Genomic DNA, 26876 nt, shown 5'->3' on the forward strand with positions numbered 1-26876 from the left:
TTGGAAATGCTGCATGTACCCACATTAAGCAAACCAGGCCTCCAACATTTCGATGCCCATTTTCCATTTCATGCCCTTGTAGAAAAAGCGGGGCCACTGGCCTGTGTGTGCCCCCCGGGCTGAAAGTTGCCAGCCAGCCCCTAGCTGTCCTGCTCCTGCTCCAAGTTCCTGTTTCAAAAGGTAATGCCGCCCGCAATGCATGGCTATGGACAGGGGGAACAGACAAAAAGCCTGTGTGTGTGTGTGTAACAGGCTGTGTATGTATGGATATATGTGTGTGTAACAGGCTGTGTGTGTGTGTAACAGGCTGTGTGTGTGTGTGTGTGTGTGTGTGTGTGTGTAACAGGCTATGTATATATGTGTGTGTGTGTGTGTGTGTAACAGGCTTTGTATATGTGTGTGTGTGTGTGTGTAACAGGCTGTGTATGTATGTATATATATATATATATATATATATATATATATATATATATATATATATATGTGTGTGTGACAGGCTATGTGTGTGTGTGTGTGTGTGTGTGTAACAGGCTATGTATGTATGTCTATATGTGTGTGTGTGTGTGTGTGTGTGTAACAGGCTATGTATGTGTGTGTGTGAGTGTGTGTGTAACAGGCTTTGTATGTATGTATATATGTGTGTGTGTGTGTGTGTGTGTGTGTGTGTGTAAAAGGCTGTGTGTGTGTGTGTGTGTGTGTAACAGGCTTTGTATGTATGTATATGTGTGTGTGTGTGTGTGTGTGTGTGTGTGTAACAGGCTGTGTATGTATATATGTGTGTGTAACAGGCTGTGTGTGTGTGTGTGTGTGTGTGTGTGTGTGTGTGTGTAACAGGCTATGTATGTATGTATGTCTATATGTGTGTGTGTGTGTGTGTGTAACAGGCTATGTGTGTGTGTGTGTGTGTAACAGGCTTTGTATATATATTTGTGTGTGTGTGTGTGTGTGTGTGTAACAGGCTATGTTCTGTATGTGTGAAGGAACAGGCTGTGTATGTATATATGTGTGTGTGTAACAGGCTATGTATGTATATGTGTGTGTGTGTGTAACAGGCTATGTACTGTATGTGTGAAGGAACAGGCTATGTGTGTGTGTGTGTGTGTGTGTAACAGGCTATGTATGTATATATGTGTGTGTGTGTGTGTGTGACAGGCTATGTACTGTATGTGTGAAGGAACAGGCTATGTGTGTGTGTTACAGGCTATGGCCCTCATTCAGGTTGGTTCGCTCCCCCGCACGTTCACATAGGGGAGCGATGTTGTGCATGTGCAGCCACTTTGTGTGAGCGGGTGCGGCAAACCGATTATTTGCCGCCCCGATCGCATGCAGCAGTGTGGACGGAAGCGTGGGGTGGTGGATATGGGTTGCGCCGATGGTAACTCCCATGACGTGGGTGCCGGGGGAGGGCAGCTGATGTCACCGGATGTCAGCTGCCCACCCTCTTCTCGTACAGGAGCGCCACAGATCTAAGACAGCAGAGACTGACAGATCTGCGAGCGCTTGAGAAATGATTTGATGGTCGGCGACCGCACTGCCCTGCACACAAGCTGCAAATCGATGATTACTGTATGTAAAACATCCGTTCGCATGCGTGAAATCTGAGGTATTTAGATAACCCGCAAAGCTGCAAATTTTGCAGCTTTGTGGTCAATCAGAATGACCTCCAATGTGTGTGAAGGGAACAGGCTACATGGGGCCCATTTATGACGGATCATATATGGAATGCGATCTGGGTGGGACCATACTGCCCGGGATCACATGAGATTAAAGAGGTTTAATGGACACAATCCCCCCTCTCCCTCCAGGTGCACATACCGCTGGCCATCACAATGCATCTGCTCTTAGCGCCGGATCTGTAGCTTTGGGGGACACAGCAGATACCGGCAGCTCAGCTCGGCGATACTGCAAGTAGTGGCATCTGCTGCTTCTTACCAGCAGGTTGAAAGAACTGTTGCCGCTTTCCCTGCTGCGTGTGTGAGCTTGGGGTCCTTATACTCCAGAGGCGGCGCTTCAAATGGGGATGATCGTGCCAGCCACAGATCTTGGAGAGAGGAGCCGTGGGCTGGCCACCCCTGCTGTATGGCATAGGGGTCTGGGCAGCGCAGGGGGGCAGAGGGTCCCTGTGACGGATGGGCAGACAGCAGTGGGGTCCTTGCGGAGGATGGGAGCTATTACCTAGTTCCCATCCTCCGCAGGGACCCTGCTGCTATCTGCCCATCCGTGGCCACGACCCCTTACTCCCATGGGTGCAACCCATATCCACCACCCCACGCTTCTGTCCACACTGCTGCATACGAACGGGGCGGCAAGTAATCGATTTGAATTTTGGCTCATTCTGTGTAGCATAATGTGTAAGGGGCAAGTATAAGGGGTCTACTATTGTGTTGCATAAAGGGTATATGGTGTGGTACACACCCCTATATCCTTTAATGGCCACACCTCTTTTCTGATGCTCGCCACTCCAGGGGGGCCCCGTGACGCTGTTGTACCGGGGCCCAGGATTTCTCTTGGCAGCCCTGAGGACAGCACACAAATGAAAATGTGTAGGAGTTAATAAGAAGCACAAAAGTGTTATGTAAGGGAGTGAAGGTGTGATTAAAATAATACAAAATGATAGGGAAAACATGTGTTAACAAAGTGTAAGGGGGGGCTAACCTGGAGCAGCCCAGCCATACCAACCCAGGGGCACCGCGCCACACTGGGCTTTTAGACCCAGACACATTTGTTACTATTTATGGGATGGTTTGGGGGTTGCAGAGAAGGTGTGCTGGTTGAGCCGGGGCCCGCAGCAATGAAAGGACTCACGGCAGTGGACATTACTATTACTAATAATATGAAAGGGCTGTGGGCCCTTTCATTGCCATGGGCCCCAGAGCAATGCACCGGCTGCTCCACCAGTAGTTCTGCCCCTGGTATAATATATATGGCAATCTGGCTTCTGTTATTTTACAATCTTTGTGGAATAACTTTATTTTGTTTTCCCCAGTGCCTGCAATGTACCTAATGAGAAAGAACTTCCAATATATAGAGAGCTTCTGAACACGTCAGAGAAAATGACCGGTATGTCCTGTTACTGGAACTAGACTTGTTGGGTGACATTCTATGTTATGCGGTAAAATCTGCATGTTTTTTATGGCACCTAATCGCACTTTTGAAAATCGCAAGATTGGTCAGTTTTTCGCATGTTTAAAGGGGTTCCAAAAAACGGGCCAAATAGTGCGATTAGATGCGATTTGATGCGATTTCTTTAGTCCTGAAAATGTGCAATTTTCAGGTCTGAAAATCGCACGTTTGCAGGAAATCGCAATTAAAAAAAAAAAAAAAACAGCGCGGTGTCCACCACCAGAGCATAACCAGCCCCGGGCTCATTGAGCCGGTGCTGGTGACATAAAATCACGGTCCCCGACAAATAGGGGTCCCCTTGATTTAATGAAACCAGCACCAGGCTCAAGATCCGGCGCTGGTTCCCGAAATACGGGGGACACAATGAATAGGGGTCCCCCGTATTTTAAGAACCAGCACCAGACCCAACCAGCCAGCAGGGTAATGCCACAGCCGGGGGACACTTATTATATAAGGTCCTGCGGCCAAAGCATATCCCCGTGGCTGTTCAGCATGGGCAGGGGTCCTGGGGAAGTGGGGACCCCCCAATGAAGGGGTCCCCCCCTCCAGGACTTACCAGCCCATGCTGAAAGTCCGGGGCTGTCCCCGATGCCCCTGGGCAGTGGGCATCGGGCTGATGCAAAGTGTAAAAAAAAGAAAAAAAACTATTGTCTTGTACTGTAGAACTATGAGTCCCAGCAAGCCTACCCCACATGCTGGGACTTGGAGAACCACAAGTCCCAGCATGTGGGCCATTAAAGGGCCCGCTGGCACTTGTAGTTCTACAGTACAAAAAATAGTTAAATAAAACACACTGACACCCTGAAAAATAAAAGTTTAATACATACATAACACACACATACTGATACTTACCTACCTTGAGCCCGTAGGTCGGTCCCTGGATCCTGGGTCCGGGGCTCCAGGACAGAAGAGTCCGGTTCCAGGGCCTTGGTCCTGGTTCCGGGGCTGGTCCGGGGTCCTGGGCTCCAGGGCTGATGTCTCCGGGGTCCAGGATCCGAAGTAGTCCAAAAGGAGTACCTAAGGAAGGAAATCCTACTCACCTGGTCCCCGGCGACGACCTCGGCCTCTTCTCCGGCAGACGCGCTGCTCCCGGCTGGTACCCGCTCATGGACTGGAGAGGTGCAGAGATGTTTCATCTTCTGTGCCTTTCCTCCGAATGATTCTATTGGCCGCCTAGCGGCCAATCAGGAGCCGACTTTCTCAGCTCCTGATTGGCCGCTAGGCGGCCAATAGAATCATTCTGATGAAAGCTGGTTTCATTAAATTTTGGGCGAATTATAGACACATTTATACAAATCGCATACCATTTAATATGCGATTTGTATACTTTTAAATGTGAAAACATCTGGATGCGATGTGCTGCGAAAAGCAGCCATCGCATTTCCAGAATGTCCAATTTGTTGGCCAAAATCGCACTTTTTTCACATTTTCGCATCTCATTAAATATGCGAAAATGGAAAAACATGCGATTTCGGCCGTTTTTGCGAAAAAAATCGCAAAAAAAAAAACAACGCATCCCATAGAATGTCACCCGTTGTATTTGTTTTTTCTAATTCATTTATTTAGTTTATTTTTGTATGTGTTGTTCATTTGGGATTCGGTTATAGGGGCCGATTCTGGTTCACACATTTTTAACCAATTTGTCCCTTGCCCCGATTGTCATGGTTTGCGCATGCACATTTCTGCACATGTGCAAACCCCGACTGCAAACCCTGGCTGTGAACAGCCATGGCAAAACCCGACTGCGAACGGGTGTCGGTGCTGGTTGGCGGTGCTGGGACAAGGGAACGTCCAGCGTTTTATAGGTATCCCCATGAAAATGCTGGGTGTTCCCAGTACAGTGGCTGACCCAACAGCCGTTTCGACTGGAATCCAACCAGTCTTCAAAAGTTGAAGGCTGTTGGGTCAGCCACTGTACTGCTTGTTCATCTGTAACATGCTGTAACTTTGCTTTAATACACACTGTTTCTATTTAAAAACTAGTGCTGGTCTGTTCCTATCCTAAACACCTAGGCTGGTTAAGTGCTAGCTATATATATATATATATATATATCTAGAAGAAGGCAGAGAGAAGGCGCTTCATGGTGCGATATCATTTAGAAAGCTTTTTAATGGACAATGGTAAAATCCAGGCACAGGCAAATATAAAACTCGTACCATATATAAAAGCACTGTGGACTGGGTACCACAAGGTTTAAAATGTAGCCGAAAGGCTAAACTGCTCACACTTTGGCGCTGGAACCGGATTCTCCAAGAACACCGCTATGCTGGTTTGCAGGGAAGCATGCAGGGGGCACCAGGGACCAAACGTCAGCTGTGAGTAGAGAGGAGCGTCGTAGGCCACGCCCTGACGCGTTTCGTCATGTAGACTTCGTCAGAGGGCGTGGCTACTACGTACGCTCTAACAATTTAAATAGGACAGGCACTGTCAATCAATAAAAATATGCAAGCGGCAATTGGTTGCCGAAAAACAGGTGGGCGTGAACATAAACAGATATGGGGCTGGCCTCTACGCTGTTTATGTAGGGCAGCCCGACTGTGATAGGTATATGGCCAACCGCATCAAATGACGCGGCGGGAGCAGCAGCATCGTCAACTTACGCGCTACGTGGTACGCGTCAGATGACGCGATGTACGTCAGTACACTGACGAACGGTGAATCTAATAGGGCGCAGTGTCCGATGACGCGCTGCGTGCCGCCCGTCAGATGACGCGATGTAAGTAAACAAGCTGGGTCTCAAAAAGCACAGTGTCAGCGTAAACACCTGTGCGTATGGCTCCCGTGTCAGATGACGCATACAGCGTCAAGTGACGCTAGTGGGAGGGTCCTTGCACCAAGTGACTGGCGTGACGGACCGCCTACACATTTGATGGACAGAGGGAGGCGGGTCTAATGTCTCCTCCGTAAGCTATGATAGCAACTAGACAGGAGGATAAATGCGAATATAACGCTCATAGTAAAGCGTAACAAATTAATACACCTCAGATATTATATATAATATCTGAGGTGTATTAATTTGTTACGCTTTACTATGAGCGTTATATTCGCATTTATCCTCCTGTCTAGTTGCTATCATAGCTTACGGAGGAGACATTAGACCCGCCTCCCTCTGTCCATCAAATGTGTAGGCGGTCCGTCACGCCAGTCACTTGGTGCAAGGACCCTCCCACTAGCGTCACTTGACGCTGTATGCGTCATCTGACACGGGAGCCATACGCACAGGTGTTTACGCTGACACTGTGCTTTTTGAGACCCAGCTTGTTTACTTACATCGCGTCATCTGACGGGCGGCACGCAGCGCGTCATCGGACACTGCGCCCTATTAGATTCACCGTTCGTCAGTGTACTGACGTACATCGCGTCATCTGACGCGTACCACGTAGCGCGTAAGTTGACGATGCTGCTGCTCCCGCCGCGTCATTTGATGCGGTTGGCCATATACCTATCACAGTCGGGCTGCCCTACATAAACAGCGTAGAGGCCAGCCCCATATCTGTTTATGTTCACGCCCACCTGTTTTTCGGCAACCAATTGCCGCTTGCATATTTTTATTGATTGACAGTGCCTGTCCTATTTAAATTGTTAGAGCGTACGTAGTAGCCACGCCCTCTGACGAAGTCTACATGACGAAACGCGTCAGGGCGTGGCCTACGACGCTCCTCTCTACTCACAGCTGACGTTTGGTCCCTGGTGCCCCCTGCATGCTTCCCTGCAAACCAGCATAGCGGTGTTCTTGGAGAATCCGGTTCCAGCGCCAAAGTGTGAGCAGTTTAGCCTTTCGGCTACATTTTAAACCTTGTGGTACCCAGTCCACAGTGCTTTTATATATGGTACGAGTTTTATATTTGCCTGTGCCTGGATTTTACCATTGTCCATTAAAAAGCTTTCTAAATGATATCGCACCATGAAGCGCCTTCTCTCTGCCTTCTTCTAGATATCCTTCGCTCTGTGGATTCCAGAGTCCTCACCCCATAGAGAGAAGCAGCAGCAGTTCGAAATACTAACTTTGGTGCTAAGCATCCCCTTGTCTAGTTACTGGGGTTTTGCATTTACTGGTGACTTTTTTGGAACCACACTAGGCGCAGGGGTTCACGCCCACTCCATATATATATATATATATATATATATATATATATATATATATATATATATATATATATATATATATATCCAAAAAAGTGACCCGGCACTAGCACCCAGGTGCCCACCCAGGTTGTATGCTGGCCCCTGATGTATACAAAGACAAGAAGAGGGCGTCAATCCGGGACTGTGAAACATCCACACTTTCTACTGGTACATGACAATATCTTTGGTGGATCCGCCATTACCTGTCACATGTGTTTTGTGTATGATACTTGCCCGGGTGCTCATCTCAGGGGGAAATTCCTCTAAATACAAGTGTACAAAAATGAGGCATCACCCCAGGTCTTTGTGACACTTGTTTTTGCACACAGCCCCCATCAAAGGACAGGTGTAAGTTTTGATGGTGCGAGCAACAGTGGGAAACAGGGCCAGATTAACAATGGGGCAGATGGAGCTGCAGCTCCAGGCCTTCAGATAAATATAGGCCCATCACCATCATACATCAAAAGTATTAAAATTGCATTTCTATTTTCCACACAAATATATGCAATTTTCACTGTTATATATTAGGGAGACATTGGGACGTATATTGTGTGAGGTCTACATGCCGACATGGCCGTACCGCCTCCACTTCTCATAAAATGCCCTTGTACATTTCAGCCCCAGGCCCATTAGACCCTTAATCCTGGTGAGAAAGGCGCAGTGACCTCCTGATTGCAGTGTGTCTCTATATTTTAGGCAGCATGAGATCTTCCCCTTATCTGTAACAGTCACCCCCCTTTCAGCACACATTTGCACCAGCTGAGTGGTGTAGGCATCCGTCTGACGTGTAAGTCTTTAATCCTTTAGGAATTACCCCATTTATTGTCCTGACACACAAGAACAGCGGGGGCTTGGAATCCATGCAGAGACTGTTCAACAACATGGGGAAGAAGAAGATCTACGCCATCGAGAATTACACCACCAAAGACCACCTGGAGGTGCGAGAGAAACATGAAGAGATAATAAATATCTTAACGGAGGTTCTTAATGATGTCAAATTCCGCATGAAGCATAAAAGCAATCCAATGGATGACAGCTACAAGCACCTACACTTTCTCATTGATTATATGAAGACCAGCAATGATGAGAAGAAGAAAGAGGAGCATCTGAGGAATCTGCAAGAAGCACAAAAAAATGTTAAAAAGTCAATTTGCCTGATATTGTAATCATGCTTTGGCAACTTCTAAGAATAGGTTTAGTTTGATCTATAAGGAAAGGGTTTATTCCATCAATTAGACATTTATTTTAATCAGGGTGACAGGGTGACTTTAAAAGTTTATTATATTATATTGTTATTCTAATGCCATCATTTGTTATTAACATTGCCACGTAGTTATTCCCGGCTACATTATACTACCAGGACTGTACGTTTATTGAACGAGCAGTGACCAGAATGTGTTTGCAGTCTTTCCCATCGCTTGTAACATTGCGTCCAATGTTGTTGCTTTTACACTTTTGAATGATTAAATGTATTAAGAGAAGTCAGTCTGCGTCCCCAGTTCCTTTTTTTTTTCTTGTCTTGCTGTTTTGGTGTCGACAGTAATTAGGTCGACACCCAAACAGCAAGACCAGGGCTACAGTTTAACCCCAAAAGGAGAACATGCCCAATGCTGACATGGGAAAATGGTTAAAGCTTGAAAAGACTGACATGAGTTTTTCACTTTTTTGTGTCACTGCCGCAGCCACGACACACTGTGCTGTTCCCGTTCATATTCCATGTGGATGGGAAAGTATGAAAAAGTTCAACAAATTTAAACAAACAACAGATGTAGGGAAGAAAAGAAGTTTCCCCGGGGCGGCTGTCATGGGACGAGAGGAACAATTACAAGTGAGACAAGATGCGGGTATAGACGGTCGCTGGGTAGGAGAGAAGAGTGCTGTGAGAACAGGAGGGAAGAGGGCCTTGCTCAAAGGAGCTTACAGTCTAAAGGGAGCATGCAACAGACAGGTGGCACTGGGTGCAGGCAAGGAGGCTTAAAGGCAAGTAATGAGCATGGCTGGTATGGGGCCAGGACATGAGGTGGCAGGTAGGGTGATTGGCCTTGGTACTATGTTATGCAGAAGGGCTCACGTTGATGGACAAATGAGTTTTCTGTGCATGTTCGAAGCATTGCAAGGTCGGGAGAGTCTAATAAAACGAGGAAGCACAATCCAGCGAAGGGAGGCAGCAGGGAAAATATCTTGGATAGGATGCATTGACCAGGGTAGAGGAGAGGCAATAGTCATTGGCTGGCTGGGGAGCAGTGGCGCAACTATACCTCCGCAGCCCCCGCGGTGGCGGGGGGGCGCAGAGAAATTGGGGGCGCCGCCGGGGGGCTGCGGAGGTATAGTTACCTGTGGTGTTCGTCTCGCCCGGCTCTCTGCCGGGACCTGCCTGACGTCACGGTCCCGGCCGGCTCCTGCTGCAATGAAAACTGACTATTATAAAATGGCTGCCCCCATACTGCAGACAGTTTTCTGTCTGCAGTATGGGGGCAGCCATTTTCTAAGAGTCAGTTTTCATTGCAGCAGCAGGAGCCGGCCAGGACCGTGACGTCAGGCAGGTCCCGGCAGAGAGCCGGGCGAGATGCAGACTGCGGGGACAGGTAAGTGTAAGAAGGGGGGGTCAGGTTGGGTGGGGGGGTGGCGGGCGGGCAGGCGGCGGCGGGGGTGTTCGAGGGGGGAGGGGGGCGCCGAAAAACCATCCGGCGGGGGGGCGCTAAAAACTTAGTTACGCCCCTGCTGGGGAGGGCTGTAGGGATTATGTAGGGAGATGAGGTTGGAGGTGTAGGGAGGAATGGGGTTAGAGAGGAGCTTGTATGTGAGGGTGAGGAGAGGAGGATTCTGTAGGGGAAAGGGAGCGAAGGTGGATTTTGTTGAAGGGTATTGGCAGATGTGGAGCCACGAGAGAGGAAGACAAGTCTGGCTCATGGATAGGAACGGCCTGATGGCAGTGATGTTACATAGCTAGAATCGACAGGATTGAACAAGCAATGGATGTGCGGTGGGGGGATATTGGGTTGTGGGTAGAGACTGTAAATGAGGAAAAGATGATAACACCAGTTTTGACCATGTTGACCTTTCAAGAGCACACAGATATCCAGGAGTAGATGGCGACTGGAGACCCAGGAGGGGGGAGGTCAGTAGTAGAGAGCTACAGATACAGTATGTGTCTTCGGCATAGAGATGGTATTAAAGGCTGGATGAGATAAAAGCACAAATATAAAAGTAAAAGAAAGGGTCAAAAGTAAAAAAAAAAAGGCATGGGGGCCCCCCCCTCCTAAGCATAACCAGCCCCAGGCTCTTTTTTTTTTTTTTTTTAAATAAACTTTTTATTAAGGATTGAGCGTTTTTACAATTTCTTACACATTGTCATCAAGGCATTACATTCTACAAACATTGAACGGGTAGCAGTTTTCCTTGTATAAAAAGGAGGATAATCACATACTTTTCTCTAATCTCCTTGCTGTAGTATAAGAGAGGAAAATAAGACAAATTACAGAATATAAAAGGGAAGATCAATATTAGCTCGGGTTGGACGCGGTCAAAAAGGTGTCTCACTGGGGTGGAAGATCTATTGGGTTAGACCCTGTAAGGACACGAGTCTCGAACCATTGAGTGGAGCGGAAGCATTTATAAATCTGAATTTTTAACTCACTGGACAGTGAATCGATAAAACCTTCTCAAATTTGGAAGAATGACTCTGTGCGATCTTCTTTTTGGAGGGATCTCTCCACCCACTCCATATGGAATACATGGAAAAGTTTGGCCCTAAACAAAGGTACTGAGGGGGGTTCTTTGTGAATCCACTGGTGTAGGATACATTTGCGGGCCACTGCTGATATGATTAGCATCATCTTCTTACTGTCACGTCGGATCGGCATCCAGGGGCTGGCTGGCAACTTTTGGCCTAGGGGGCATCCACAAGCAAGTGGCCCTGGGGTTGAAGTATGTTCACACGGTGTGATTTGGAGGCCGCCAATATTAACTCGATACTGGCTGACGCCGGGGTGCTGGCATTGGCTGGCAGGGAGAGAGGGACGGCGTCCAGGAAGCGGTCGCCCTCCTTTCGATCTAGTAGAAATAGATTGTGCTGCACAGTCTATTTCTACTTTCAATTCCAATGCTGCGTTGCTGCGCATCTGGATTGAATGTGGCCGAACAGTGTGATTTTCACACCATGTGTACACACTTTTGGGGTTGCTTTATTTACAGAATTAAAAACCTCTGCTCTACCATCTTGCAGTGGCCCCTCCAATTCCAATGACTGGGACAGTTGTGTGTCCAGAAGGCAGTTATTGGAACGGAAGGTCAAAAACAGGTAGGATTCTGGGAAAACCAGGATATAGTGATAGTCTGCAGGGGATAGGAATATAACGGGAGAGACCGCAGGTGAATGGGAGATAACTAGAGACACCACATGAGACAGGGAGACAGTGATAGAGACCGCAGGGGGACAGGGAGACAGCGGGAGAGATCACAGGAAAAAGGGAGATAACGAGAGATACCACATGAGACAGCGAGAAAGAGCACAGGGGACAAAGAGACAGCTACGGAGGGCAGAGGGGACAGAGAGAGAGAGAGAGAATGCAGGGAACACGGAGAGGGCAACAGAGACAGCAAGAGTCACAGACAGAGCGAGACCACACAGGACACACAGAGAGAGACTGCAGGAGTTGCAGAGAGACAGCAGGGGATGCAGAGAGACAGCAGGGGATGCAGAGAGACTGCAAGGGATGCAGAGAGAGCAAGAGAGAAATCAGGGAACTCAGAGATAGTGAGAGAGACCGCAAGGGACGTGGAGAGTGCGACCATAGGGGAAGCGGGGAAAGTGAAAGAGACTGCAGGGTATACGGAGAGAGGGAAAGAGACAACAGGGGATGAAAAGAGAAAGAGGGAAAGAGACCACAGGGGACCTGGAGTGAGTGAAGAGACCACAGTGGATGCAGAGAGAGGGAAAGAGGCCATAGGGGATGCAGAGAGGGCAAAAGAGACTGCAGGAGATGCAGAGAGCAAAAGAGACCGCAGGGGACATGGAGAGTGTGAAAGAGACTGTTGTGGATTCAGAGGGAGGGAAAGAGACTGTAGGGGATACAGAGAGGGTGAAAAAGACAGTAGGGGACAAGGAGTGCAAGAAAGACCCCAGGGGACACAGCGAGCAAGAGAGAGTGCAGGGTATATGGAGACTGCAGGGGAAAGGGAGAGACAGCAAAGGACTAGGAGATAGAGAGACTGCAGAAGATAAGGATATGATGAAATATACTGCAGGGGACAGACAGGTGGTACCTCTGTGTTGTGCTCCGCAGCATGCAGGCAGAGTGCCAGGCCCAGCCTTCACCTGTGCAGGGCCAGTATCAGCAGGGAGGAAGGAGAACTGAAGTTTCAGGAGGAAGAGAGTTGGGGGCGTGGCTACTGCACAGCACGGAGAGACGGAGTGCTGACCTAGTGCTGGGGGGGCCTTAGGGGGGGAACCTGTCAGTGAAAGGGCCTTTCTGCAGGGTAGGTAGAGTTCTCATAATCTGTCCCTGTAGTAACTTCTGTACCTCCCTTATGGTGGCCCCATCCGGATCTGCCACGGCCAGCAGCATCTTCTCATACTGAATGATGCTGGACAGCACAGCAGCGTGCAGCCTGACGTGACAGCCGGGAGACAGGTGCAGCCTGGAGCCGTCCAGGCTGTCATCTATGTGCACACACATAGCTAACAGGCGGCCCTGTTGCTGTATACCTGCACTGGCCTGGGGGGCAGATGGCACCCTGCCCCCCTGCCCAGCCCGCCACTGTCGGCATCCCAGAGGGAAAAATAGCGTCGATGTGGATAGAGGTATCCATTGTGGTAAATATTATAGAACATTTCTCTATACATCGAGGCTGGCATGGTTTTCCAGGAATATTGAAAAGAGCGCATCAGGTGTTTTAAAGTAATTTGAGGAAATTTGTGCAGCCAAGTGGAAAAGGCTGTGCGAGATGTGGATAGGTCTATGGGTGTATGGTAATAGGTGGATATTGCTTTTCTGCCCACTGTGGGTTTACTTAGCAATGCGTCTAAGTTGTTTGTACAGTCTAAGGGTGATAGGTGTCTAAGCACTGCACTGGCATAGTGCTGGGCTTGGTAGACCGCCAATGCCTGAGAGGATGGGAGATTACATTTTTCTACTAAGGTCTGCGCTGGCAACGGGGCGGACGCCGTGCTATCAACCAGAGTTCTCACTTGCGAAATGCCTTTGGATTTCCATAAATGTAATGGGTGTCCTGCCTGACCGTCCTGAAAGTCTGGGTTTCCCAGAAGCTGCAGGAGCAGTGAGTGGTGGCTGTTTAGGTTATGTTTGTGTCTTATATGGTGCCAGGTGGTCCATGATACCATCAGTAGAGGGTTTTGTATGATAGAGTCCGCAAGTTCCGACCTGTGACAGTGTAGGAAAGAGAGTAGGTGTTGGTCAGGGAGAAATGATTGGTCAATGTCGGTATCAGTGTGGTTAGCAGTAGTGTGGATCCAATCTCAGATGTATCTAAGTGCCCCGGCCTGATTATAAAGTTTTAGGTTTGGGAGATTTACTCCTCCGTTGGAAACGGGCTGTTGTAATTTTAGGTAACTAATTCTTGGATGTTTGTTTTGCCATATAAAGTTGCCGAATGTAGTGTTTATAAGTTTCTCATCAGAGACAGTAAGGAGGACCGGCAGCATCTGGAGCGGGTACAACAGTTTGGGGAATGTGATCATTTTCAGTAGATGAATGCGCCCCAAATATGAGAGCATCAGATGCTTCCAGTTGTCCAATTCCGTCAGGATGGGTTTTAGTATATTTGTAATGTTGAGTCTGTATAGATCTTGAATACGCTTTGGAATATAAACCCCCGAATATTTAATCGCACTCGGGGCCCACTGTATATGGCTACCCACTGCCCAGCGGGGACGGGTCTGTGGTCCCAAGTGTAGTCCCCGGAATTTTTCCTGGTTTATGGAGAAGCCCGACACTGTTCCGTATTCCTCTATTTTGCTTAAGATTGGGCGAAGGGTGGATTCGGGGTGTGCAATGTATAAGAGCAAGTCGTCTGCGAAAGCAATAGCTTTGATTTTGTGTGGACCCATTTGAAGTCCTTGGAAAGTGGGCCAGGATTGAAGGAGCCTAAGGAGAGGGTCTAGTGCAATATTAAACAGAAGCGGAGAGAGGGGGCACCCCTGGCGTGTCCCTCTATGAATCATTATGGGGTGACCACATCTCCCATTGACCAGCAGGGACGTACTGGGGGAAGTGTATAAGTATCTGCACAGTTGTATAAAGTTAGTCCCAAAGGCACGTGTTGTTAAAAGTTTTTGGAGATGTGACCAGGAGACGGTATCAAATGCTTTCTCAATATCGAGGCTGAGGAGCATTGATGGTGGAGCCTTTTTATCTAGGGAAGTTTTCATCACTGCAGCCAGGGCCGTGCGAACCCCCTTCACCGAGTATCTATCACGCGTGAAGCTTAACTGATTAGGGGTTAATATTGTGGGTAAGAGGAGGTGTAATCGATTTGCCATAATTTTGGATAAAATTTTCAGGTCCTGGTTGAGAAGGGTAATTGGTCTGTAAGAAGTTACCAGTTCTGGGTCCCTGTGCGGCTTTGGAAGGAGTATGGTATGGGATTCTGTGAATCCCGGAAACGGGATTTGTTCGCGGTGGATCTTTCTAAACAGAAGTGTCAGTATAGGAACTATATGTGGTTTTAACATTTTGTAATATTCCCCTGTAAAAACCGTCCGGGCCTGGGGATTTTCCGTTGGGGAGTTGCGAGATTATGGATAAGACCTCACTTTCTTCTATGTCTCTATCAAGGTGTGTTCGTTGTTCTTCCGTGAGTCTGGGTAGATTAGCCTGTTCTAGGAGTCGGTCATGGAAGCAGTCGTCTGTGGTAGGTGCGGTGTAAAGAGTGCTAAAATAAGAGTGAAATTTAGATAGGATAGCTGTTGTTGTGTGTTCCCTATGTGTTGTGTCGGGGTCTCTAATGAGTTTAATATGATGTTTACTTTTAAGACCCCTGGTCATATTGGCCAGTGATTGGCTGGCTTTGTTGCCCCATCTGTAATAGCGGTTAGACGCAAAGTCTACCTGCCGTTTCGCATCTGCTAGTAAGAAGCTTTTAATCAGTTGGCGCTTTTGTTTATAATCTAGGAAAGTGGCGTCGGATGATTGTCCGACGTAGGTATTGTAGGCCTCTGAAACAGAGTTGTGTAGGAAATTATATTTTTCTCTATGTTCCCTACGTTTTTTGGATTGGTAGGCCAATATGTGACCCCTAATGACAGCTTTAGAGGTAGCCCAGAATAAAGCAGGGTCTTCCCAGTGTTCGAGATTGTCATCTGTGTATTCATGCCATTTGTTATGTAAGAAGTGGGTGAACTGTTCCGATTTGGATAGCGAAGAGGGAAACCTCCAGAACCTTGTGGTGGTCTCTGTATTCGGCTTCTGAAGTGTCACTGAAATGGGGGCGTGATCTGAAATTAGGATATCATGTATGTCAACTTCAAGGACTTCAGTGAATAATGAATTTGAGAGAAGTAGATAGTCGATTCTAGAAAATGAGTGATGGACATGGGAGTGAAAGGTGTATGTTTTGTCGTTAGGGTTTAGGGTTCTCCATGCATCATTTAGGTTATGCGTGGTCTGGAGAAGGTGTATTCCCTTGTCCCCGGTAGAAGGGTGAGTTGTGGGTTGGGATGACCTATCCAAAGAGGGATCGACCACGCAGTTAAAATCCCCCCCTCAATTAGATTGTGAGTTGTGCGTTGTAGTAGTAAATTTGAGAGAGCCTGGTAAAAGGCGTAATTAGGGGGAGGCAGGGCATACAGGTTTAACAGGGTATAAGGTGTGTCTTGTATGAGCATATTCAACAAGAACTTACCCTCTTCGTCTTTTAGGGTATCTATTATTTTGTATTGTAGGCGTTTATGGAAAAGGATAGCTACCCCTCGCCTCTTAGAGCTGTAAGAAGCCGAGATACATTCTTTGATCCATACATCCCTCAGAGTCATGTCCTGAGAGAGTGCCCAATGCGTCTCTTGTACGAATACTATGTCTGGGGAGAGGCGCTTCTAGTGGGTGGAAATCTTTTTTGCGTTTGACTGGTGAGTTTAGGCCGTGTACATTCCATGAGACTACGTGTAGTTTGTAATTTGTGGTGGTGGTGGAGAGGTTGTGTTGCCGTCGTGGCATCATCCTGTACCTTGTTTCAGCTTAGGCTTGACAGTGGTTAAATTGGGTAATGTGTTGGGTTCCCCAGCCCAGCCCCCAGGGAGCCCATCTGAAAACAGCAATGTTGTCTTCCAACCGCGTCCACCCGTTGAAACACGCCACAGTGTATGTAACAATAAACATTCGAATATTAAACGGTAACATTCTTTACAATCACTCCAATCCTTATCATTTTCAACATTTTCCAACAAGAAATACAAAAAACCTGAGGCCTCAGGCGCACAGGTAATTGGTCCAAAAGCCATGAACACAGAGGTACATAAACATAACATAACTTTACAATAAATCTAAATCTATGGTGAGTGAGCAGGGTGAAGAGTATCAAGGAAGGTAGGCGGGACAAGATGATAACAGACCACAGTCACTGTTGTCCACAACTGGGCCTCAGTTGTATGGTGGATGTTGGGTGTGGCAGATGGGTTGTTCCTAGGAACAGGAGTCGGGAGTTCGTGGTGCATTCTTTAGGTTTAGGCTTGAGCAGAGGCGGGCTTCACCCGTCGCGGAAGAGTACGCCACCCGCGTCACTGGGACGGTTTGGGTTGGAAGGTGGCTAGTCACCAAGAGTTTAGGAAATGGCGTGGTCCTTTGTGAGAAACAGGGGGTGGGTGCAGTCCGCGACAAACTCCGCCAATGCGAGGTAGGTTGGTGCCCAAACCAGTGACCCCGGGTAGGGCAACTTCAGTTAGTAAGAGTGGGTTTTGGGCCGTCTGTACGGAAATAGCCGGTTTGGTGGGTGCCAATTAGAAATAGCTGGTAAGAGTGATGGAGTGGAGCCATGGGAGGTATTTAGGGTCACAGAGGAAACCGCTTGGAACCCTTTAATTGTCCACGGCCCGGGAGCTCCTGTTAAAAGCGTCCTCCTCAGAGCTACGCCCGCCGGAAGTCGCCAGCCCAAGGCTCTTTGAGTTAGTGCTAGTTCCAAAAATACATGGTATAAATTGGTAGGGGTTCCCTGCATTTGAAGAACCAGCACTGGGCTCTTACAAAGTATTCTGGTTCCAAAAATTACCAGGGACAAAGCATGTAGGGGTCCCCCACATTTTTACAACTAGCACTGTGCTCTAATAGTCAGTTAGGTAATGCCACTGCCAGTGAAACTGTTATATTGGTCTCTGTGGCTGTGATCCCCAACTTGTCAGCTCTGGCCAAGGTTCCCGGGGAGTGGGGACACCCCATAATAAATTGGATGACATGGCCAAATGTGCTTCTTCTCAACAGCATGTGTGCACCATATACACCTGTTAATTATCAGGTTATACATACCAGGAATCCCCCAACACCACAGCTTTTTGGGATTCAAAAGATTAACCATCACTTCCCAGACTGACATTACATCATCGGGTCACCATCGACTCGCAGACTGATATTCTCACATTGTTATAGCTCATTGATCTTCCAGCACCCTTGTCTTTCACATCCTGTAGTAGGAAGACTCTGACAGAGGGCCATGACATACCCGTCAGGCACATCAAAACCCATATCCCCTTGCGGGATTCTGGAGAAGACCACCAGCAGCTTTAGACTCCTGCTCTGTCTAGAGTATTTCCCAATTCCCTACTCAGCTGTATCCTCCATATCCCAGCAGCTCCTGTGATGTATATACCATCAATGCATTAAAACTCCAAGCTCCCAGTATCCAATCTCCACCACTGGTTCACTACAGGAACAGCCAGGAATACAGCGCCCTCTGGTTATGAGAACCATTTTCCTGTTCCCCCTCGGCTGCTCACAATCCCCCTGACCGGAGTCCCTGGAGGGCTGGGTCATCAGGAAGGATTTGTTACTATTCCCATAAGAAATCTCATCACTGCTCTCCCCTCCATACTGGCCATGAGAAATATCACACTGGAGCTCCAAAATGCCAGTATAAATAGAACCTCATTGTACGTGTGGCATATTGACACCCACAAAGCTGGCAGAGGTACTGAGTGACTTGGAAGACAGGGCAAAACCATGCCCTGTAAATAATTGCCCCTTTAAAACAATGTCTAAGTTTTGGCTGGCATCCCGCACTGCTTCTGAACTCCAGTGTCATTACATCCCGCCTCCTAGGGACAGGGAACCAAACTCAGCAAAGTTTAACTTGTTCTGCCAGCATTTTAATAGAGGAGGGGGTCCCTAAAGGGTTGGCTGACCAGTTTGGAGTCCCTGTGGTTAACTCATCAGACAGCCCTCATAGACTAAGGGGTACCCCAAAGGGCAGGAAATCTTTGACAACAGGAGCAACAGCATATTGCAGAGGTGGATCAACACTGATGTTTGCAATCTCACCAATAAATAATTGTATACAGATATGGTAGACACAGCCCTCTAACACCATATACAGTATGCTACTGCATAGAAGATGGGACTTTGCCCCATACACATTCTCTCTGTCTCCCCCATGTCCCTTTCCACCACATGCCTCTCTGTGTCCCCCCTGGTCCCTTCCCACCACATGCCTCTCTGTGTGTCCCCTGGTCCCTTCCCACCACATGTCATTCTGTGTCATCTATGGTCCCTTCCCACCACATGCCTCACTGTGTCCCCCCTGGTCCCTTCCCACCACATGTCTCTCTGTTTCCCCCCTGGTCCCTTCCCACCACATGCCTCTCGGTGTCCCCCCTGGTCCCTTCCCACCACATGCCTCTCTGGGTGTCCCCCCTGGTCCCTTCCCACCACATGCCTCTCTGTGTGTCCCCTGGTCCCTTTCCACCACATGTCGTTCTGTGTCATTTATGGTCCCTTCCCACCACATGCCTCACTGTGTCCCCCCTGGTCCCTTCCTACCACATGCCTCTCTGTTTCCCCCCTGGTCCCTTCCCACCACATGCCTCTCTGTCCCCCCCCGGTCCCTTCCCACCACATGCCTCTCTGTGTGTCCCCCCTGGTCCCTTCCCACCACATGCCTCTCTGTGTCCCCCTGGTCCCTTCACACCACATGCCTCTCTGTGTCCCCCCTGGTCCCTTCCCATCACATGTCTCTCTGTGTCCCCCCTGGTCCCTTCCCACCACATGCCTCTCTGTGTGTCCCCCCTGGTCCCTTCCCACCACATGTCATTCTGTGTTCCTTCATGGTGTCTTCCCACCACATGTCATTCTGTGTCCCCCCTGGTGTCCCCCCTGGTCCCTTCCCACCACATGCCTCTCTGTGTCCCCCCTGGTCCCTTCCCACCACATGCCTCTCTGTGTCCCCCCTGGTCCCTTCCCACCACATGCCTCTCTGTGTACCCCCTAGTCCCTTTCCACCACATGTCTCTCTGTTTCTACCCTGGTCCCTTTGTGTCCCTCCTAGTCCCTTCATACCACATGCCTCCTTGTGTCCCCCCCTGGTCCCTTCCTACCACACACCTATTTGTCCGTTCCCCCCCCCCCCCTTTGGGTCCAGACTGTGACCACCCTGGTGGGACTTATGAAAGTCCATTTATTTATATATGCAAAGTCTATCTAATTTATTCATGTCGCACGCAACCAATAAGCGAATGTCCAGATTTATAATCAATGAATATTATTTATAAGTGTAACCAGATGAAACTGTATCATGGATAATAAATATAACAATACAGGTATTATACTTATAGACGATTATTATTCCAGCATCCTTAAATAAAGCTAACCTCAGTGATGTATATATATATATGAATGTGAATACAGAGCTGGGGGGGGGGGGGCGTGGCTATGAGGCAGCCACCATTTTATAATAACTAATTGTCGGCCATCTTAGCCAGAACACATGTTGGTCTGCCGCATGGCATTCCGCCATCTTAGATTCCTCCACATGGCACACAAAAGAACCTTAACAATCTACAGGCTCAAACAGCTGCCTGGCAATCACACATAAACTGCCTGTACATTCATAATTTCTATCCACAAACATTTACTCCAAATTACCTCTAACCTGTATCATGCGATATTCACAATCCTGAATATAACTTACACATTCATTCAAACACACTATCCCTGCAGCATACACTATTTGAATATCATTAAGCTACAATGTACTTCTCTGTACAGAACACCTAACTGGCACTATACACTTCTAAGGACTAATCATACCATAATCACATCACATGCCATTACACACACACAATCCGAGCATCATGCTAACAACACTTTGTTACATATAAGTTGGTTTTATCCGCTAGTTTATCTAGATATTCTCACTGGTTATTACACAAAGCATTCACACTCTTCAATACAAAGAGTCCATTCATGCTCACGCATAGCCTTACACATGCTTTCAAATACATGCTTCCCTTTGAGCAAACACACACTTGATTAAGCACAAATGCTGGAATCCATACATGCTCCCGCACAGCCTAACACATGCTTCCAAATACATGGTTGTAAATCAATCTACCAAGCCAAACACATCCTCTCTGAACAGATCACAATCACCACACTTCCAACACAATACATACCTCCATATGTCCAGGGGCAACATCCCATTGATCCTACTGATACACAATATACTCCACTCACGATTCATAACTACAGGCTAATAACACAGCACGTTTCAACCATTAGATCTATGTATGATATATTATTACAATGCCTTATCTCAATGATCCTAGCTAAACATCATTCACACAGGTCACTCTCAACTACAGACAGAAGCTTTCTTTGTGTAACCATACGTAAACATATTCTGGGCCTAAGCACATGTTATTGTCCGAAAATAACTAAGAATGGAAGCTAACTACTCTTAAACTCTCTAACATAATCCATGTTCCATAACCGGGGTCCTAGTACACAATTCGATTAGTCCTACAAATATACGTTACTCAAAGCCATGTGCCCATCTTGTCCAGGAGTGCTGCATTCCATCTTATCTGGTCAACGTCCCAATAGCAAGTAAGTGTTTCTCAATCTTTCACTCCTCAAGAAAACTATCTAGGGGGAGGGGTTGATCCATTCATTCACATTTGTTTACGGTATCCTGTGACTGGCTCAGGTGAATCCTTTTGTCTTTCCAGAGACCATTCAGTCACCTCCTTTCATTAGCCTACAGACACGCCCCTTTGTTACTGTACCTTAATCTAGTGTGAACTTATAATTTGTTATAACATGTGAGTGCAATATGATATGGAATTCTAATAACTGTCATCTGACAGCTAATGTAATTCTACACATTTAGAGACTAAACATGACATGTATGCTGGAAGGTGTAACTTGATATGCAATATTTCCTGGCCTATGGGATAAAATGATTATGTATCCCTGACTATATTAATGTTATGGGCATGGTTATAATTATAATTATGGAAATTATATGCTGGGAAAAATTAGGCATTGACAGTCGTCCCTTTGACAGTATATAAAACTGTCACATTAAAATGAATAATGCATAATTTCCGCATTAATTTTCATAATTCATAAAGTTTCAATATTTTTCATAAAAATATTTTTCATTGATAAAAAAAAGATTTTTAAAGGGTGGAACTTATGTGTATGTGTAGAAAGAAGGGGATGTATCATTTTTGCGCAATGGCTTAATCCTAGATTAATAATAAATGGGGGAGTGCATTTACTTAACGCCGGCATGTCCAGACCATGACCTCACAATAGTTGTAGGGCCACAGCCCTGACATACACGACTGAATGATACATTTGGGGAATGTATGTGTGGGTGTAGTGTTCCTGCATAGGTGTTGTGTTACCTACCGCAGGATTTACAGGGGTGAACACTTTCATATGTCCTACAAAGGATGCTGGGAAAACATGGATGAACAACATAACAAAAAAAACAATTTATCAGAGTATTATAAAGATTTCCTGAAAGAGTGGAGAACAGTCATTTCGCCTAGTGCAGTTAGTGGACTAAAAACCTGGATAGACCTCCCAGGATAAAAACCGTCTAACGCACTTTTGGGTCATTCCTAGTGTCTCTTGACATTAAAACTAAGGGCTAAAAAGTCTCTAGTGGGTCTTCTGCTCATCACGACGTGGGGTCGTCTAGGGGTCGTCATTCTCTTGGTTGGCTTGTGTATTTCGTCGGCTCTTGGGGCTTTCTAGCAGGGTTCCTGTCCAGTCATCTGTCGGTATCCAAGTCGTCATCTCGAGGACCATCATCTGTCTACGGCTGGGCTCGTCTCTCCTTCTCCATTGCATCTGTAGGAAAAAGAAGTATCAATATTTTTGCATTTCCACCTATTTTCCCTACCATTCTTGGCTTCTTGTATTCCATCCGATCCACTTGTAGACTTCCGATAGTTCTGTCGTCGACTTGTTTCCCTGCAGAGACATAAACAGAAAGAACTTCCCAAGCGTTAAAAGTATCCCGCCTCCCACATCTGCAAAGCTTCTACACTCTAGAGTGCTACAGTTTAACCCTCGCCTTACTGTCTTTTGACACTAGGTGGCGCTCTAATTTATTTAAGGGTATTTCTACCCTGTACTACCAAACTTCTTTCAATTTAACCTCTATACCACTCCATATTTTACAAATACAGTTGTCTGAGCCAAATAATCTGTGTTCTTCTTCGGACAAAATGTGACTAGAGGAAATCTGAGATGTTCAGCTTCCGTTCCAATATTCAATTTCTCATTTTCCTCTTCTCTGTCCAATCACTAGGGACTATCAGTTACTTGACATCTGGACCTAACACTATCAATATCTTGAGATATATAAATCTCATTTAAAAACACTGTTATATATCTCGTTGTCTAGGGGATGAAACTTTTCAAAAAGTTAGGTCCATACGCTCTCCATGCAATTAGGAGCAACAGGGGTTTCCAAATCCAATGCGTCACATTTGACCGGGTCCAATCACAGCTCTTTCCGGCTTAACTAAACAACAAACAGAAAAACAAATCTTTAGACACCTTACACGACATATGTCTGATTCTGAGAACCAACAAAACAAACAATGACAATCAAACAAACAAAAGAGAGTACGTATAGACTAACTTCCATTTCTCCTTACTTGATTCCTAAGAACCTGGACTGACAATTACATCACATACAAGTTACCACTAGGTGGCTATTAACTTTTAACCACTTCCCTATATCTATGTGTTTACATACATATGTGTCATGGGAACTATATGTCATGTAATGAACAAGCATGTTTCAAAAACAAATTTCCCAATACGTCATCACCCTGGTACCGTGGGCAGATCGTATGCAGTACTCCTTTGAATAGAACATGTTATCTTGTTCTCTACCTTTCCTCGTGTTCTATACCTGTATGTCTTACCATAGTCTAAACCTTCATGTGTTTACTGTAATCTTGTGTTCTACTCTTAAGTCTTTAATCTACTTGTTAAAAAGGGGAGAAAGAAAGTTTAGGAGTTTTGCTAGTTACCGTTCTTCATTTGTGCGACATCTCTGCTTCTCTATACCTACAGCAGTTATTAACCTGGGGATGTAATTAACTTTAAATACAATTTGGCATTCTCAATTTATCTTGTTACCTTAATACTTATTACCTGAGTCAGTGTGAAACCAGTATACCTACTTCTCCAGCTGTGTCAATTTGGCATTGACCGTACCGTCTCTTACCACTTGGGAAAAACAGCATCCTCTCTGGCTGTTTGACTCCGCCTTACATTCGACTTATCTCGTCTCGGAGATGACAGCGGTCTTGAATATTACGTCAACACTTACTAATCCTTAACAAGGAGTTGACACAGGGTATAGGTTAGTCAGTTTCACAATTTAATCAGACACTTTAGAATAAATGGTCTCATTATATACGAATGGGGGGGTATTGCTATTCTGCATTAACAGTCCAATTGCATCTGTACCATCACTTTCCTATTGCCATTTTCCTATACCACAGTTTTAAACAATCACTATGCCTCTTTTTACCTCGCGTTGATGAGAGCAGACATATTTTCAATTCTTATTGTGTAATTCATCCGGTTCGAAGCTGCCAGTACCTGGAAATTCTACTATCTATATCTTGTGGTGAGTTACTGCATTACTCACCTGTATGTCTATCTGACATCTCCATCCCTACGTATCACGTTATCACTGTGTGACCCGTTATTACCCATAATTACAGGAATAAACGTTCACAGCTAGTAGATACCGGTGGGGCATTACTTGTCTGAGAGCTCCCCAAACACTCACTTCTCCACATAATGACACTATTCCGCAATCAAGCGTGAAGCCCACTATGCGAGGCAATGTACTCAATCGCCAAGTCTTTCAACTAGCAGCGAACTTCTAGTCAACTTGCAAGGCGCGGCCAATCTCTCCAGGGCACAACAAACTTGTTTTCCTGTACCCCCAGAAACCGGAGGAGCTCAGCGGAATTCGAAGTTCCGATTTTCGCTCCTATACCCTTCCGGTAGACCAAAATAGGTAGGTCGACGGAAGGGGCAGTAAAAATGGGTACGTCGACTCGTACGTCGTTGCGTACCCCCGTGTGTCCTATTTCAACACACAATCCTTAGCGCTAAGGGCAATCCTTTCACCACCCAGGAATTTCCACATCTGGGTACCATTCATTTAACTTTACTATCTATATTTCTGTACAGAAACATCCCATGGTTGGCAGCTCTTCTACTGGATGTCACACGAGTGTTCCCTTGACTATCAATGGGAATTTAATCAATACTATTTGAATTTCTTGAATTTTGAACAATAATAAAAGAATCCTGTTTGTAACTCAACAGGAGTCTTACTCAATATCACTTAATTGTAATTATCACACAATTAATTATCACTACCCATCATTGGGCATTTACCTGTACCGTGTACCTAGGCAATCACACGCGCCAGCACATGTGTCCATCACGCAAACAGTGTCTCAATGAGCGGCAGACGTTGACACCCATGTGTCCGAGTCCCGCCTTCTTTTGCATACTTCGCAAACATATTTGCACTTCTACTTAACTTAACTATTCAAGAAATCCAAACAGCACACTCTTTCTATAACATTTGTGGTTAGCAAGAATATGGCACTATGAATTTAACACCTCTTACAATACTGTAGATATCTCCTATTCACAGGGGAAAACAAATGCAATTTTACTCTTAACAGGTACAAACAAACTCCACACAGTACAATACCTCTTACAGGCCCTTATTCTGATCTAAGCGGTAACGGCCGCATGCGGCCGTTCCGCCGATGTTTTCGCTCTGAGCATGTGCAGAGGGCACTCTGCGCATGTGCAGGCGAAATCGCCGCACAATTTTTTTTAACGCCGCAAAGGGGGTGGATAGGGGCGTGAGGGGCTACTTAGCCTCATTACCCTATGCATACGCCCCGCGTTTCATGGGCGTTCCCATGCAAACGCGGGGCGTATGCATGGTAATGAGGCCGTGACGCGTGGGTACGGGGCGGGAATCTGACATCGCCGGATGTCAGCTGCCCGCCCCCATACATGCTTTCACACGGACAAGTGTCCGTGAGGTCTATGGGTGCGGGAGCTGGTGGAGCGTGCGGCCCTGCCTTCGATGGTCGGTGACCATCGAATGCAGGGGGCTGCTCCAAGATGGTGGAGGCGTATCCCCCGCCATTTTCATGCGGACCGCCACATGTCCGCGTACGGACGGCCGTGGCGATCCGTATGGAAGGCGGGGATTCGCCTGCACGGTCGGAGCCGCATATGCGGCTCCGGCCGTTCCAAGCAGAATAAGGGCCACAGTTTTCCTGCACCTATGCATTTGGGGTAACAGATCACAACAGGAAAAAAAGAAATATTCTGTCTATTGAGCCTATTCAAAACTACAGTTGCTGCTGGGAGAGAAAGCAAATGAATCAATCCTATTCAAATTCCCCCTTTCTAAGTGAAGTTGCTTTGTCTAAGTTTCAAGGTTAAATCTATTGTCTCATCACCTTAATTTACATCTAAATACCCTCTGGCTGGTTCTTTTAAAAGTTAAGAATCTTTGTGCTGTGTTATATGCTTAGGGGAAATCTGTCTTTTAGCCTGGAATAAAAAGAAAAAAATGTTATATATCATATTTGGTAACAATTAGTTTCAGTTTCAAATGTAACACTTTAGAGTAACATTCACTTTTCATACTGCTTGGAATTTGTTAGCTTAACTGTACATTTACCTGATTTTCCCTCGACTGGTATTTTATCTCTCTCTACTTTTATCTTGCTAAAATTAAAATACTTATGACTCAATCCTATCAATTATGGGAATGAAAGTTTACCATTAAACACTCTTAAGGCCCATACACACTTGACGATTTTCAGCTGAAAATCGGTCAAAACAGCCGTTTTGAGCGATTTTCGGCCGAAAATCGCCCAGTGTGTATGCCCCGGAGATTGCCGACTAGCGATGATGCGCGCTCCCGCATCATCGCTAGGAAAGTGGTTCATCTGCTGGTTTTACCAGCAGATGTGGCGATGATGGATGGTTTTTCATTCATCATCGCCATGTGTGTACGCCTGCCGGGCTGAAAGATTAACCACTTTCAGCCCGGCGGACTGCCCCCCCGCCCCCTCGCCCCCTCGCCCGTCATACTCACC

At 46.7% G+C, this 26876-nt stretch overlaps 2 protein-coding genes across 3 annotated transcripts in view; both read left to right on the top strand.

Moving 5' to 3' along the window:
- The window catches only part of LOC146019733 (uncharacterized), a 76224-nt gene extending 67490 nt beyond the window's left edge, over positions 1-8734 (top strand). The window contains exons 4-5 of the mRNA XM_083152245.1: positions 2987-3060; positions 8057-8734. Coding sequence (XP_083008371.1) covers positions 2987-3060; positions 8057-8415 — 433 coding nt within the window. The 3' untranslated portion in view covers positions 8416-8734. The remainder of the gene's footprint in view (positions 1-2986; positions 3061-8056) is intronic.
- LOC146019740 (uncharacterized) overlaps positions 1-26876 on the top strand; it is a 781584-nt gene that overhangs the window by 338354 nt on the left and 416354 nt on the right. The window lies entirely within an intron of this gene.

The sequence above is a fragment of the Crinia signifera genome, chromosome 7 (genome assembly GCF_055691185.1).
Source record: "Crinia signifera chromosome 7, ASM5569118v1, whole genome shotgun sequence".
NCBI lineage: Eukaryota > Metazoa > Chordata > Amphibia > Anura > Myobatrachidae > Crinia > Crinia signifera.